This window comes from Melitaea cinxia, chromosome 6 (assembly GCF_905220565.1).
Source record: "Melitaea cinxia chromosome 6, ilMelCinx1.1, whole genome shotgun sequence".
Taxonomy (NCBI): Eukaryota; Metazoa; Arthropoda; class Insecta; order Lepidoptera; family Nymphalidae; genus Melitaea; species Melitaea cinxia.
In genome coordinates, this window is record NC_059399.1 from 8,648,467 (window position 1) to 8,666,373 (window position 17,907).

The following is a 17,907-nucleotide window of genomic DNA, read 5'->3' on the forward strand; positions in this document are numbered from 1 at the left end:
TAATTATAGTTTAAATGATGAAATATGACAGTTAATTCTTCAATAAAACCGCTTAAACAGTTTTTCGCAGTTATATATCTACAGATATTTTCTTTGTTTACTGGTAAATAAATAATAATATTAAATACTTACAACGTTTTCTTTATTTTAGACATAGCAATGTCTAATATTGAAATTGGACAATTTACTTTATTTGATATATATATATATATATATATATATATATATATATATATATATATATATATGTATCTTTTTTTTGCTTTTTTATGTTATGATTATTATATTTATTGTGTTAATTTTTGTTTTACTTGTTTTTACGCTGACTCTTATGTCTACTATTTTCATTTTATAAACTCTGTCTGTAATAAGTGTTTATTATTATTACAATATAACAAATCATAGCAATAATAGCCGCCTATTTAATAACAGGGTTTAATTAAAGCACAATATTTCCTATTTTTGAATATCTTATTTGTATTTCTTTGTCGATAAAATTATTATACACATTAGTAGTCTTTTTTATCCAAGTCTTTATATTTATTCAGATATCTAGAAAATAAAAGCTTCCTTCAGAATGTTTCGAAATAATAATAATAAAAATGACCACTTTTAAATCGTTATAAAAATAATTTATTTCTAAGTTGCCATTTTAATCATTCAAGTGTAATAAAAAAAAAATGGTGTAAGTTATTGCATTCTCGCGATCAGCATTCTCGTGATTTTATATTGATATGAAACGACAGCGACCGACTCACTGAATAATCTCATACACACATATTTTAGTTTTGCTAACTATTCTAACTAGAACTATGATAGTATTTATTATATAAGTCGCAAAAAGTAATTTAAAAGCATGCAAAGCATCTGTTTTGCGTAATTTATGTTAATTATTGTAAATACGAGTCATTAGTAAAATGCAAAATATTTCGTTTTGACTGAAAAGCTAATTAGAATATACCATTATATCGTAAATTTATTTGAACTAGGTTAATAAGTAATCATTATTATTTTTTTCTTTTTGACTTTTACAATCATAAAAAGAAATTGAGGAAATTTTTACAATTAGTTGACCGTTACAGTAGGCATAGTATAGTATATATATAGTAGTATATAATTCAAGTAAAATCGTGGAAAAAGCATCATCCAAGGGGTAAGGGATAAGCCCGATAAGTGATAAATTTCTGTTCCACCCTGTCACACAGTTTAAACATGCAGTCAACTGGTGGTCCGTATAATAATAATAAGTAGGGTTTAGGCAAATAAACAAAATGTAACAAGTATTCTCTCCCCTCAAGACATGTTGCTTTTGCTAGGCTTATAACACACTAGTGTCACATGCATTAGTCATAAAACAACTACCGTACACGATAACGGTATACGATTAGTCTCTGGTTAACAGTATTTTTGCAATTCGATATCTTCTGCTTCACCAAAGATCATGTTCAGAATGCTGACTAGTTTAAATGTTTATCATAGTAGAAGATCATGGATGCGTGTGTTACTAATCAACCACCGTTAAAGCTAACGCAAAGTTTTTTGTTACGGCCGTAATGCCATGTATTTCCTTACCACGATTAAGTTAGTCATATTGTTGGTCCAGCCAAACAAAAATAAAACTACTAACATTATAAATATGTAGGAATGAGGTATATTTCTCTCACTCATCTCTGAGTACTTGGTCTACTGTGGGCTTTAGTGGTCAATGTTGGCTCCAGTAAACACAATTTATGATATCACCAATTTATAATGAAACGGTATTCACTTAACATAAAGGTACCTAACGCAAGCACGGAACGTGGGTTAGTTATTAGTGAACGGGGCGGAGACTAACTTCTTAGCATTCGATGGATTCACCGTGCGGGTGCCAAGTTCATCGTGTGGCAGAGGGAGTAGTTCAGAGCAGTGCCTATGACTTGCAAGCTAGGTGTAGGTTTAAGCAGATCCCCTTTGAGATGTACATCAGCGCTCACCCTCACTGCTCGAGTTGTCCGCCCTGCCTAGCCAAATTATAGATTGTTATGTAACAATTCGTTTGCACAAATTAATTATTGAAAGAGTCCAGGTTAAGTAGAATACAACAAGTGCATCGTGCCAAGCCAGAGCCAAGACTGCTTTAGCTGAGGTTGCACTGTTCGTTTTATACACGTCAGAATAACTCGAGTAATATAATGAGTGAGGGTAGGTAACTATCGAACGATGTGCTAGGTGGAGTGATCGGTGCATCTATTGTCAAATAAATATATAAACCATTTTTTCTTTTATTCTAACATATTATAAATAAAATAGAAAAATAAAACTAAATAAAAAATCTATAAAAGTGCAAACAATGAAATTGCATATTTTTTTTCTATTTAGTAAAGCACGAAAATTTTGAGGAAGCAGAAAATTAAGGATCTGACAAATTATTTCTATTCAAAAAAAGGGCGTTTAATTTTATACATCATCATCATTACAGCCTATACAATCCACTGCTGGACATAGGCCTCCACAAGTTTACGCCCAAAAAAACCTGAACTCATGTGTTTGGCCCATAGTCACCACGCTGGGCAGGAGGGTTGGTGACCGCAGTGCTGGCTTTGTCGCACCGAAGACGCTGCTGCCCGTCTTCGGCCTGTGTATTTCAAAGCTAGCAGTTGGATGGTTATCCCGCCACCGGTCGGCTTTTTAAGTTCCAATGTGGTAGTGGAACTGTGTTATCCCTTAGTCGCCTCTTACGACACCCACGGGAAGAGAGGGGGTGGCTAAATTCTTTAGTACCGTAGCCACACAGTACTTAATTTAATTATTGATTTAATTTTATTATTGAAGAAATAATATAATCATATAGTACACATTATTGCTATCAAGTATTTTTGGTAAAAACCGGGCTCGACGGCTTAATGTGCTCTCCGAAGCACGATGGGAAGACCCACAAGGACACACATCCAAACCGGAAAAAATATTTGTACAAATACAAATATCCATCCCGAGCGGGAATCGAACCCGCTAACCGACAGTGTTTTAGGCGAGTCGCTAAATCTGGGTTCCAATTTGGTTTGGACAGGGTTGATTTAGATGAAAAAAGCAAAAACACACTTTTAATTACTCTTTAATTCTGAGGTTTCTACTTATGTATGTATATACAGAAGTAGAAAAAACCGCTTAGCAGCTAACTTATTTTTTCATTCATTTATTCACTTCAGCCTATCGCAGTCCACTGTTGGACATGCGTGCTTTAGGCGACTACTCACTCGCACCACTATACCAGATCAGTTATTAAGTATGACCTTGAATAACTAAAAAAGTTATCCAAGGTTTGATTATTCGCGAAAACGGTAATTTTTATGAAAACTATAGACCAGACAAAAAATTTTAGATCATAAAAATGTCTACAAAAATGGTCCTGATACTTTTTTTTACTAATAATTACTATTCCTAATATATCGCTATTCTAAAACGTGAAGGTGCTACATTCTAGATTTTATATGCACACATTTTTCATATGTGAGGAAGTGAATTTGGCGCGTTTTTTTAAGATGTTTTCCTGGTAGGGCTGCTTCACATTCTATTGTGAAGGAGTTTTAACTAGCTGTGCTAGCAACTTCTTCCGCTTGGACTTTAATAAAAAGTTATTGGTCAGTTCGCAGAGTTATAAAATAAATAAATTCCTAAAATAAAAGTAGGCTAAGTTACTCCCTACTTTATCAGCTATATGCCATAATCGGTTCAGCCGTTTCAGAAATTAGCCCGAACAAACAGACAGGTGGACAAAAATTGTAAAAAATGTTATTTTGGTATATGTACCGTGTATACATCCATATGCATTTAGTAAAAAGCGGTAATTTTAATGTTACAAACAGACACTCCAATTTTATTTATTTGTATAGTAAATGTATTTGTGTTATATTGTTATAGTATAGATATTGTATTTACTATTATTTACTTCTTGTATTTAGTGCATGGTAATTATATTATATATTTATTATTTATTGGTATTGATACATTGTTTGTTGGTAAGCGGGGAGCTGTCGAGTGGACTGTAGTCAAGTCACCTTAGTTATTCATTTTATTTATTTATTTACTTATTTACAGAAAAAAAAGATACAATTTATGTGATAAACAGTGCAGCAAAAACATTGAATAGTTTAATAGTGCACTGTCTCTGTCACTGCACTCTCTAAAGTAATAATACTAAAGTACATACGATATTATATACTAACATAAAAATATGGTATAAAGCTATACAAATATAGATTATTATACACGTGAATATAATTGGAAAGAAAAAAAATAGCATTAAGTGGTTAAAAAATAGTAATAATCATAATAAAAATAATAAATGCGGTCATGTCAATCTCTCTCTTTAAGTTGGTCTAAAAAGAATTTTTTAAATATGTTTTTATAGTTATTTTTTTGAATTTTTTTTTAAATTCTATGGCAGATTATTTATTAAGAAAGGAATAATATATTCAAGCGTACGTTTTCCATAAAAATTACTATGCCTAGGTATTTTTAATGTTTGATTTGTAATATTTCTTGTAAGTTTATAGTGACTCATTTTTATTTGAATGTTTGAATTAAAATATTGTTCTATTAATAATGTATATTTTGTTGTAGTGTGTATTGGCATTACTTTGCAGTAGTTAAATAATTTCAAGGAGTTGTTTTTGTATTTATTTCTTATGTATATGGGTACGATTGTTTTTAAGATTCGTAATTGGAGATGATAGATTCTATCGAGATGTGATTTAAATGTAAGACCGTAGGTGCTTAGTCCATAAGATATAATAGATTCACCTAAAGATTTATAAAACATTAATAGTATTGTGAATGGAATTTTGCGTTTAATTATGGTTAATTTGGCTAAAAGGGCACGTAATTTGTCACAAACATTGTTCATATGTTCCTTCTAATTGAGGTTAGTATCTATAGTAATACCAAGGTAACGCTGAGTTTTAACAAAGTCAACGTGGTTACAGTTGCAGGTACCAGTATATGAATTATGAAAACATTGATGGCTATGTGCAGTGATTTGTATGTATTATGTATGACTATACTTTCCCGTACGTGATTCTTCATGTTATCGTCATCGTCATCAAGTCTTACATAAAACATAAAAATTCTGAAAAATGTAAACTTAGCGAATTATGCATATATATTATAAACAGTCTTAGCATGTAGTACGTAAATAAAATACATTAAAATAATTTACTATCAATAAAAATTAATATGTATACTAAATAACAAACTCTGAAATAAAATATGTTCTTTTTACGGTATTTAACCGTATTGAAATAATTCAAAAAAAGTTTAATTCCTAAACTTACACAAAATCAGAATATTGACTAATAGACACGTAATAGTTAAATTGCAAAAGCTCGCTTCTGTCATATGTTGTGACACACAATGTGCACAGTCTGAACAAACTTACCCAATATGATTATATATGACATTTTTTAAACAGGATATAATAATAAATATAATATTCCTGCAAAGTATTGTTACTGACACTTAAGACTTGTATTATATTCAGCACGCAGGGCACGCGTGTTCCTCCGCTGTCATATCTTGAAAGTCCTCATTTCAAGATATGAATGAGAGTAGAATTATAAGGGTATCAGATGTTATTTATTTTATTAGGATAAAACGAGCCCGCCATTTTGACAGTTTTGTAAAATTTTGTATTTCTTTTTAAGTAAGAAATTGACACTAAGCAGTCTTGAAGTTGATTGAAATTGACGGTCATCTAGATATAAAGCAATCAATTTAATTAACTGATTTAATCGTAAAAGTTATTTTAAAGTCAAACTTTTGATTCGCAATAAAGTTCATTTGTAATTATCTATATTAGATGGGCTTTGGGTTTTCATTTGCATTAAATTTAGGTAACAACTATTAGGTTAACTTAGGTTTTTAAACAACTTCCAAAAAAGGAGGAGGTTCTCAACTCGATTGTTTTTTTTTTCTGTATGTTACCTCAGAACTTTTGACTGGATTGACCGATTTCAATGATTTTTTTAATCGAAAACTGTTGCATGTCATATGGTCTCATTAAAATTTAACTGAGATCTGACTAGTACTTTTCGAGTTATATCTAAGTAATGCGTACTTGACTTGATGATTTGGACTTGACTATTTTTTCGTCGATATACGTATATCGATATTACGATTATTGTCGATATACGATTGCAGCTGTATACGTATTATACAGCATAACTTTTCACTGGGCTTACTGGTTTTGATTACTCTTACTTTACTAAAGTAGCTAAAAAGCTAATGCTTGTAATGTAGTCTCATTTAAATTTGATCGAGACCTGATTACAAATTTTTGAGTAATCTTTGATAACGCGGATTTACTTGACTGTATTGCGTCTACTTACGTTGTATTACTTGTCAATGTAATTGAAGTCGGTTTTTTTCGTTTGCGAGCTAATACAACTACATATATATAATGACGGTTAGTATCAAAACTTTTATAGATTTTCAGTATCACAATAGCGCTCAAAATTTGCTGTAAGAAAAAAAAAAAAAAAAAAAAAACGATAAACTTTATTTCTACTACGAAATTGAGATAGATTTCTTGGGAAGCTTATGTGAAAAAAAAGGAATCTCGGAAAAATATTAATATATCGTATAAAAAAGTTAATGTATATTTTTGAACAACATAAAGTTAATAAAATGAACGACATTGTTAAGTATAACTGTATAGGAATTTTTATTTATTGTTATTGATATGAAACATGGGGTGTTCATATTAAAATTCAGATTTTTAATGCAAATTAAGTTCTTTATCTTGTCCGGAATAACCAAGATATTTAAAAATTATGAAATTTTAATATTTATAATCCTTGGCAATTTTTAAGATATTGAAATGGAAAAATCAAGATAAATTTGTCAAATTCTTGATGATGTAACGATTTATAATATAATAAGAAACTAGCTGGACACCGCAATTTACCCGCGTTGATTTGATAAAAAAATTAGCCTTCCTTTTTTTAAAGCATACCTAACTCTCCGTTTTAAATGGTTTAAAGTTTTTAGTTGTTGATGACGGTAGATCAGCAATTATCTATAAAATGATATATAATTTAAATATGTCGTGTAATTGTGAGATTTGTTCTGAAAAGGTAGGCAAACATCTTAACCGTTGCGCATTAATATTATATGATGATATACATTACATTATAATTATTTAAATATATAACTAAACATACAACGCTTATTGCAAAATATGTAATCTTTCTTATCTTTGATGAGGGTCCTAAATAAATGTCTACTAGGGTGACTTTGTGAAGCCTTGAGCTATCGCATATTGTTGTTTCGTGAGTTAATAACGTTTTAGTGTAACTAACTAACAACACTTGTTCATCAAAGGAAAACCTAAATTTATTTTACATGCAAAATCTAATTGTACACGTTCACCTACCAATCATATTTTTATTAACGCCACTATTAGTTACATATTGTTAAAAGTTTATTTTGGCTTATTAACTACTAAAAATAATAATAGATTATCAATTTAATTCACTAAAATTTTAGTCTCATATAAATATAACATGTCAAGCTATTTCAAGTGTTATTGTCCTCTTAACATTCTTATTTATTATTATTGAGCGTATACTATAAGCTGACATATTTTACATATTCATGTGTAACTGTTAAAACATTTCGTTATGATTTATCAGTATCAACTATAGCCCAAGTGTAGCGGTCTATTTTTATACATAACATTTTAGTATACACCTACGCATTCACAAATGATTTTATTCACGCCTGTGATTTTGTTTTGTTAAAGACAATAATAATTCTTTTCCCAATTTTAACACACCTATAACCGCAGAGTTTAACACATTTTTTTTTGAAGCAAAATAAAATAAAGGTGTAAATTATTGTCATACAGATATTTATTATACGTGTATTGTACTCGTACTTGTGGTGCCCTTTAATTCTGGACTACATCTAAATAAAACAAGTACCTAATATAAAAAAAGTTTTAAAGTTAATTCCGAATGATTCCAATTTCTCATGGATGAATTAATTAATGTAAAAATAACTGCAATACCATCACGGCTGATGAAGAAGATATATACTTACGAATATATAGAGAAAGTGCAAAGTATTACTACGAACTGAAAAAAAAAAATTAGGTACGACCTATACTAATAATTATAAAGCTTTTAGGCTAAGTTTGTTAGTTTTTTTCCTTCTTAAAACATGCTAATCTCAGGAACTTCTGGTTTGAAATGAAAAAATCTTTTTGGGTCGGATAGTCGAGAAAGGTTTGGGCTATATTATGTTTTTGAATTTTTTTTCCTCAAATTAGCTGTTGTATGAGTACAATACCATTAATATGTAACATAATTAAGTTTTTCCTTTAATACATACGTAAAAATTAGAGATCAGTGATACTCACTTGCGCTTTTCTCTAGCAGAAAAGGAATTTCTTTACAGCAAAAAATTTTTATAACCTAATAAATTACTAAAACATTTTGGTATAGTTTGTATCTTATCTAACATATTTGAAATTTGATTATTCAAAATTCACTTTACTATAGGTACAGTTGCCCCTATATACTACTATTATTTTTTGAAATATTTTTCTTGTCAGTTTCAGCAACAAACGTTGCCTTTAAACATTTTTGGTAACCAGTTTAGCAACAACCTCAAAATAAAATTTATTCATATCACATTCATATAAACTTTTTAGGTCTTTTTCTGTTGTCAGTGGCTTTTAAGTGAATTTACGAACTAAGACAGCCTCTAGACTTCTCTTTATAGTAGAGGGGATGAACATAAATTTTGTCGGTTTTTTATAATGGCTTTAATTTTCATACTACGAATAGTGACCGCCGATTTTATGTGTTCGTCGTGGCAAGTGTGGAAATATTTAAAACAACAAATACGAGGCCAGATAAAAGTAGTGTAAAATTCCAAATATCTGTGCTAAGCGAGAATCAAACCTGCTCCCACTTCCAGCGATTGCTGCATTTTAGGAAGTTTCTCGGACCAATTTGCTTACTCGGAAAATGCTATAGTTACCTAAGTCAATCACCTCGGGTATTTACTCTTTTATAACCATATTATGAACTACATTTACAAAAAAGTACATTATTCATTTCATTCACTAAAAAATCTCCAATACTTTCTTCCCATTAAAACTAAAACTATTCTTGTTCAATCACTTTTACTTCCTCTCCTTGACTATGCTGATGCTTGTTATCTAGATGCTACTGAAGAACAACTCAATAAACTAGAGAGACTACAGAACTCATGCATTCGTTTTATTTTTGGACATCGTAAGTTTGACCACGTATCTAAGTTTCGAAGTGAGCTCAAATGGCTTCCCATTAGGCTTCGCAGGAATACTCATATTCTTTGTCTCCTTTATAACATTTTATTTAATCCCTTGTCACCTAATTACCTTCGCGAGCGTTTTGAATTTTTACATCCTCCTGGTTCCTCGTGCCGATCCAACGTACAACTACTGTTGCGTATTTTTTCACACTCTTCTGGTTTCTATACTAATTCCTATACTGTCCACGCAGCTAGGCTGTGGAATTCATTGCCGTCATCAATTCGCACTTGCACGTCTATATATACATTTAAGAAAAAATTAAAAGAGCATTATCTTTCCTTATCATAATTTTAACTATGTGGGTATAATATATTTATATTTGAATATTATTATTTTGTGTGTCAGCTATATATATTTTTTTGTATGAGTATATATGTATTTGGACTGTGTGAGTATATGTTTGCGCGTGTGCATGTCCATATGTGTCTGTATGTGTGTGTGTGTATGTGTGTATATATATGTATGTGTGTGTGTGCGCGCGTATATGTGTATATATATATATATATATATATCAATTATTTAATATTTTCTTTTGTACGTCTGTCTACCTACTTTAATTTCTGTCTGTAATCGTTCCTTTTTGGGTGTGCTGGAAGAAATCTCTCACAGGGATAAGCACACCCATTATACGTGAGTCTCCATGACAAAATATTGTGTATAATCTTGTACGTATAAAAAATTGTTAAATAAATAAAATAAATAAATACATTTTAAACCTTATGGTGTTAGAAAACTAACACAGATAAGATGCTATTTCTTCTTAGATATAAACTTGTAGAAGACTTAGACTAGAAACTTGTAAAAGAAAATTGAACTTGTACTGACAAGTTCAATTTTCTTTTTTTTATTAATACAATGTACATTATTATTTCTCGCAAATACATCAGTAATCTATATAATAATACGTGAAGCAAAAACTTTGCACCCCTTTTTACGAAAATAGCGCGGATGGAGGAGTATGAAATTACGTACACTTATGGTTTATATCGAAAAAGAGTGCAGAATACTAATATATATTTTTAAATTATACATAAAAATATCTTAAATCAATAAAAAAATACATTACACACACTACCATGTATTTGACACACACGCATATGATATTTTTTTCTTTATTGTCAAAGTCTAGTCAAATGGAAAATTTAAAAATAGGTTTTTTATTTACATAACTATTTGATTTTATTTTATTTAAATATTTAATTATGGTCGATTTCCGACCTCTGGGCGACCACTAGTTATAATATATAAATATACAAGACATCGTAGCTATATTGAGACGCAACTGTAAGAATCTATATCTCTTTCGATGCATATTAAAGTGAGCTACGAGTGTCGAGACTACATACGACTCGAATGATTTTAGCTTGCAATATAAAAACTGAATATAGTTTCAATATTGTAGCGTTACATAGCAATATGCGATAGTATTAACGTATGCATGCTATAATAACATATTACTTTGTAGGAATAACATACACTGAAAAAAAGTTACTTAAATACATTATCAATAACAATTTTTATGTAAGTTAATTGTTTGACTTTTGTCATATATACTTTGTTGCACTCTAAAAATACATGCAATAAACATGATGTACCTTTTTAAAATCCTTGTATTGTGCCCTTCAATTTGATACCCATATTGTAGTATTCGAGAAAAAAATTTTTTTTTCATTAACTACAATGGCTTCGCGCAGCCGCCATGTTTGATTTTTTTTAATGTCACCTATCTAAGAACACTTGGGCAGCTAAGACGAACCTAACGATACCTCAATTATGTAAATCCGTTCAGTGGTTCTGGAAATATGAGGTAGTAAAGAATATTACATACAAATATACATACATACAAGATACGCGCGAAAAACATAACCCTTCCTTGGCAGTCGGGTAAAAACAACATAATATTAAGGTTTATGGCAAAGGTGGACTTATCTCTGAAAGAGATTTCTTCCAGTCAACCCATGGTCATGAGGAGGTGCTTTATATAGCGAGGCAATATACTGCATATTAACAATATTATTACATATAAAAATATGTAACAAAAACACACTTGTACATCTACATAAACATATACATACTTACTATAATAATAAGTAAAAGTTCTTCAGACAGTTTTCAGGCAAATTTTTTTGTTATTCTATAAGCAGCATCGACATCAGTTGCATGATGCAGCAGCATGGCATCTCAGCTCGTTAGGTTTTTAATATAAAATTTTTTAAATATTTTTAGTTCTAAAGAAACATATATAAATTTAACTGTGTTGCTATGCAATAATCTTGTTTTTGTCTTTTTAAGATAAAATATTTAAACGTGATCATGTGACCCTTAATTTATTATTGAATCTTTAGATTCTGACTTTAGTTTGTTGAATATTCCGCAAATATACCGTTTAAAAAAATCTTAAATGCTGTAGAGCGTTTATTGCAAAGTGTTCTATTAAACTGATTTAAATTACCTTTAAATACATTTCTAAATGTTTCCAACCAAGATAAATAAATATAATTCGTCGAGCACTTACATATACTGGACAAAAACTCAAACTAATTTAGTTATTATCTTAAATAATTAAACAGATTATTAGTCAAATTTTTAGACAATTTTTAAAATTCAAAGCGAGGCAACACAATATTTGAATTTTCTATGAATATTTTTTCGTTGTAATATTTTTAATTTCTATAAATAGTGTGGTACACATAATTTTTTTATACGAATTATATTCTTAACAAGTACTTAATACGGTCGAAGATATCGTCAGGGTGCGGCACAATGTCGTGGTAATATGGGTGAGGCCTATGCTTATAATGTTAACGGCAATAAAATTAAAAACGATATTAACAATTTTTTTGTTTTTAGCTGAAAACAATACATAAATCTCATAATTACTTAATTTATTTGCAATTCTGACGTTTTTATAAAATATTATCACAAAACAATTTAAAACTAAAACAACAGGGTCGTTAATTATTTTCGCATTTGTGTTTTAAAAATTTAGGATGCACTATGTTTTTTTACATATGAGTAATGATAAATAATAAGTATCAGGTGTGGACAATCGATCAACAACAACAGACAAGGAATTATATACTATCACAAAAACTTTTGTGTAGGCGTCATTAAATTGATTCTGCAAATGTCAACATGGATTGTGAAAACGATATCTTTTTTGTGTTAAGGAAAGATACAAATAAATACACAATATGTATTCTAACGATATGAGTAAACCTTTTTTAACTGACTTCAAAAAGGAGAAGGTTACTCACTTTGACCGCATATATATATATATTAATGTATGTTCGGGGATAACTTCGTCGTTTATGAACCGATTTTGATTATTTTTTTTTGGAAAGGAAATATCCTAAGTATGGTACTATGATAAGGAAACCAGGATCTGATGATGGGATCCCAGAGAAATCGAGGGAAATCCTCGAAAATCGTAGTGACGACTAGTGCGTTTGTTAATTTTTTTCGTCTACTTACGTTGTATTACTTGTCGATATATTGATGTCAGTTTTTTTTGGTTTGCAAGTAAACACAATTACTTTAGTCTTAGGCCTTTGATAATGTACATTATTACTATTCATTATTTAAGCGTTTAAAATCGTGTTTTTTAGTAGCAAAGTGTGATGATTTATCATGGTAATTTTATGCATTAAATTTTAGTAAATTTTAAGTATAATCTCTTCTAGTGCGCTGAATATCAAATTCCTATTAAAATGCTTCGCCAAAAGGATAACTGTAAAATGTCATATAAGGTTTCATATCATTATCATTTCACGTGGATGTGGTGCTGCTAATGCTAAAATGTTGTCAAGATATTCCGTACCTTTTTTATCGACCTCTTGTAGGTATACTTTCTTTTTTGCGTGGAGTGCGATGTTTAAGTTTATTTTTGTACGCTCTAAATTTACAAAGAAAATGTAAAATATTTACGGAAGACTAAGTTTATTCGAAAGCTTCATAAATTTTGAAGGATTCGCGCAGAATTTTAACAATTCGTAAATCGTGTTTGCCATAAGCAATATGCGCCGCATTTTAGTGATGTGTTTTTTTTGCGTTGTAACTACTATGTCTGCGATCATACATTTTATTATAACGACTATTAGCAAATAAATAATTTTAAATGAATGTGCGATTTTATCTCAATATATGGTCATAATAAAGAAGTCAATGACTCAAGAAATTACTCATATAGGTAAAATTTATTTTTGTTTAAAGTGAATAATTGATAAAGTAAGTTTAAAAATTACATGAGTATTTATTTATTGATGTATAAATAAATATTTGTATTTTTTTTTGTAATATTAATTAAACTCCACCAAACATTCTCGTTTATCACATTATATATGGTAAACTTCAAAATTTATAAACTTCTAAAGTAGGTTCCGGTGTGTCAGCTTCGTCCAAATCTTCCAAATGAATGATTTTTTCCACGTTTTCGTTAAATGTAACGACAGACTTTCTTCGCTGTCCTTTCTTTTCACCAAATTCATCTTCATCAGATTCCTCAGCACTATCTTTTAACTTGTCGATTGATTGTATGACTATTGGTAGCTGTGGAACGGGAGTAACAATGTCAACTATTGTTTCTGTCAGCGGTTCATCTTTCACATCATTTACGTTAATTTCTGGTCCAATTGACACTGTGGGAATATCGAGTCTTTCTTGAAGTCGCCGTTCGCTTCTCTTTAGCTCCTCAATGTCAAGCCTAGGTTTCGATAATATTTCTACTTTAGGAATTGGTTCTATTGTATTACTGCGAGACCCATCGCTGTTATTGTCATCGAATTGGTTATAACTGTCATTTTTTCTCCTGCAAAATAAAAGTATGGTTTTAAATTATTCGAGTTATAACAAAAAGTTACATTTGTATAGTAAATAAAAAAAAATACCATTTCAAGTGTAGTTTATATTTTTGAATCAGGACAAAATATAGAATTATCGTAACGATAACGATCAATAACAGTACAGCGAGAACTATTGTGGCTACCAACAAGCCAATGTCACGTTCTGGAACTGGACATATCGCAAGACTTTCAAGATGATCTTCTAGAGATAGCACGCGGGCAATATTCACAGATGCAGCATTGCTGTTATTTATATCTCTGAAATTTAAAAGATTAGTTTGAGTTTATCGAGATAAATCAAAGTTCATTTAATTAACAAAAGATAGATTAAGAAAGTGATAATTCCGATTTTATTATTCGAACGAGTTAAGACAATATTGGCTCTACAAATACTTAATTTGAAAACGGATACTTATTCGCTTTAAGCAATCCATTTTAAACACAAAAACATTCAAGTCATTTACAAAATAAAACATTTGCGATTAGAGTGATTGTCAAATATTTTATAAACAATTTTAAATATTTGTATTCTAGAATAGTCATTGAAAAATTTTAAGCAAAATTGTTATTATTATACTTTTTGCCTGAAATTAACGAATTGAGTATATAAATTTGTACTTTTATCCGAAAAATATATAATAATACCTAGTGAGGCGAACGACATTGACTGGTTCATTTTCATGTATTCCATATATATAAAGTTGCAAAGATATATCAGCAAAGCCTAAATTACGTCGTGTTCTTGATAAATCTTCATTATTTTGAGAAATTACAACCCCTCTCAAAACTTTAATTTGGTATCCTACAGCGTCACTTAGATCATTTAATACGGAGTTTTCGTCATCTAAAAATGCACTTTGGACAGTAACAACCGCAATTTGGTTTATGTTTAATATTTTCACCTGAAAAGAAAAAAAAATTGAACAATCTTCGTTTGTTTTAAAGTAATATTTGTTTTTAATACCAGTGAGTGTTGTCCGTGCTGTTAACATTGCAGAAAATAAATACATTACGCGAACGGTTAAGGTCAACCACTTAAAATTTTTGTTAACAATGTTTACTTTAACTTAAATTCGCAAAGATTTTGTGTTATATTATCTGCAAATTTTTGAGGTCAGAGATCATTTCAGAGTATATTGGAAATACTGTTTCAATGAGGAGTCATTTCAATAACGGTTCAAATAAGACCCTTTTCTTATTGTTCTTTTTTTTTGTCTTTAATGGGTGTTTTATTTACATATTTGAGCGTTTTGTTTACATATTTGAAGAAACAAAAGGCAATTGTTTTCCTTAGAAAATCACTGTGAATGGTGAAATGTTCTGGTGTAGTGGTGCGTGTAGTCAACTAAAACACTGACGGTTTGCGGGTTCGATTCCCGCTCGGGATGGATATTTGTATCTGTATAAATATTTCTTCCCGGTTTGGATGTCTGTCCTTGTGGGTCTCCTCACTGTACCTCGGAGAGCACGTCATGCAGGTCAATAAAATTTAAGTTATTAAGAGAATATTTCAATTCAGAGTAAAAAGCGTGGGATGCTTGATATATTAAATATAACAATTATTCTGCTTGCAACTATCTTTGTGCGGAGAGTTATAAAAACATAGTAAAAATTATGAAAATATAGTAAAATGCATCCCACGTTTTTTACTCTGAATTGAATTATTCTCTTAATAACTTAAATTTTATTATAATTTTAAGTAATTTTGAAATAATTAATTATAATTGATTGTTCGATCTTCTACTACTGTAATATAAACTCTTTGTTGTTAAAATTTACTATTATTATTTTCTACTTTTTAGTTCGATTAGCTAAAGAAAAAGCGTGGTTTTTAAGTTTTTTTTCCCGCGAGGGGCGCGCGTGGGTCGAAAAGACCCAGTACCTCGATTTTTGTTCAATAACTTTTTAAATTTTAGTTACTTCTAATGGTCGCTCCCAGTACCTTCAAGTTAGTATAAAGTCTACCCACAAACCCCGCCTCAGCCAGTTTGCGCTCGGTGCTCGGAGTATAATAACGTCTAAAGTGAGTATGGGTCATTTCGACCCACGTGCGACGTCTTGTGTACGTAAATTATTTACTATCGTCATATTACTATTTATTTTATTTTTGCTTGCAAATGTTGCGAAATCGTTTAGATGACCAAAGAATAGCAGAAGTTTTGGAAGAAGATGAAATAGAAGGAGAAATTTCATCCAAAAAAGAGGACAATTTGGAAGCCTTTAAAAACGACTCGGATTCTTGCCAAAGTGGTGAAGACCAAATTGCTGAACCAGTTCCTACTAGAAGAGGAAATATGATTGACGGTTTATTACATAGAAGACCTAATCTCGTTGATATACCTCTGAGTTACATCCGGCAAGGATACTTTCTAGGCAGGAACGGCACTACTTACTGGAATATTGAGGAGCCTGCAAGAAACGTAAAGGAACTTTCTTTGACCCTCGTAAAACCAGACAGAAAAGAGGACTTCTGTAACATTTTTACCCAGACACCTACGAAACAGAACGTTTCAAGTATTGGGCAAAGAAAATAATCCAGAGACCTCTGCAGTCCCAGGGCCTAGTGGTGTTAGCGGGCAGCGTTCAATCTGCCCTACTAGAAAGAACACAAAGTCTAAAACCCAATGCAAATATTGTCATACTTATATTTGTGGGGACCACACTTCATTTCTATGTAGTAATTGTAGTCAGAAACTAAGTAATAATTAACATTAGACTGTGTTAAGATTAATTATATAATAAATAATAATTTTTTTGATCTCGATTTTTACGATAATTTGAAGCCTTATTAAAAAAAAATATTGTTATGTAAAAACTTTAATTTTATTGCTCTATTTAAGGTAATGTTGATTACTTTCTATAAAAATAAAGTTTTTTTTTTACTATTACTATAGCAAAAAAATGTTTCTCTATGATAATTGTTAGTACATGTTAAAAATTATGTATTTTCCGAAATATTTCAACTTTTTAAAAAAATGTTGAAATTATTTATATGAGAAATAAAGATTTATATCTCAGCATTGTATTATTACATTCTTCTTTTATTAATAAAAAAAAAAACGAAAAGTCCTTTAACACATAGTAAAAATTATTTTGGAAGTACGGGTCTTTTCGACCCACGCGCGACTGTTTGTGTCACAAAAAGTTGCGCGCGCACTGGAGGGTTAAGTAATTTTGAAATAATTAATTATAATTGATTGTTCGATCTTCTACTATTGTAATATAAACTCTTTGTTGTTAAAATTTACTATTATTATTTTCTACTTTTTAGTTCGATTAGCTAAAGAAAAAGCGTGGTTTTTAAGTTTTTTTTTTAAACTTTAATTTATTTTATTTGCGAGCAAACACATATTTATTATAATTATAAGAGATTATTTTCATTATAATAATTTAAAAATATTAAAACTCTTATTTCTGTTATTTATTACAGTTAATAAAAATAAATGTAAACCTAAAAATATATAGATACGTTTCAAACAAAATTGATTACTCCGTACTTGACCTTTCGATTGCGCTCTTGCTATCGATTAATGTCTTTCGATAATGGCAAAGGCGGATAGATAATTTTGCTAATGTTACGCCAATATGGATGGATAAGTGTGATGAGATTATGGATAAAGAATACATCCACAATAAATTTATTTTTAATAAGATAATAATTTTACTTAATTGCTTATACATCATTTCCTTAGGTGTCACATTTATATTTAAGTCAGTCAGTCAGTCAGT

General features: G+C 30.0%; 1 protein-coding gene across 1 annotated transcript in view; it reads right to left on the bottom strand.

Moving 5' to 3' along the window:
- Window positions 1–13,578: 13,578 nt before the first annotated feature.
- Window positions 13,579–17,907, bottom strand: part of LOC123654558 — a 34,570-nt gene continuing 30,241 nt past the window's right edge. Inside the window, exons 27-29 of the mRNA XM_045590457.1 lie at window positions 14,824–15,080; window positions 14,252–14,436; window positions 13,579–14,148 (exon numbers count right to left, since the gene is read on the bottom strand). Of these exons, the coding sequence (XP_045446413.1) occupies window positions 13,688–14,148; window positions 14,252–14,436; window positions 14,824–15,080 (903 nt within the window). The 3' untranslated portion in view covers window positions 13,579–13,687. The remainder of the gene's footprint in view (window positions 14,149–14,251; window positions 14,437–14,823; window positions 15,081–17,907) is intronic.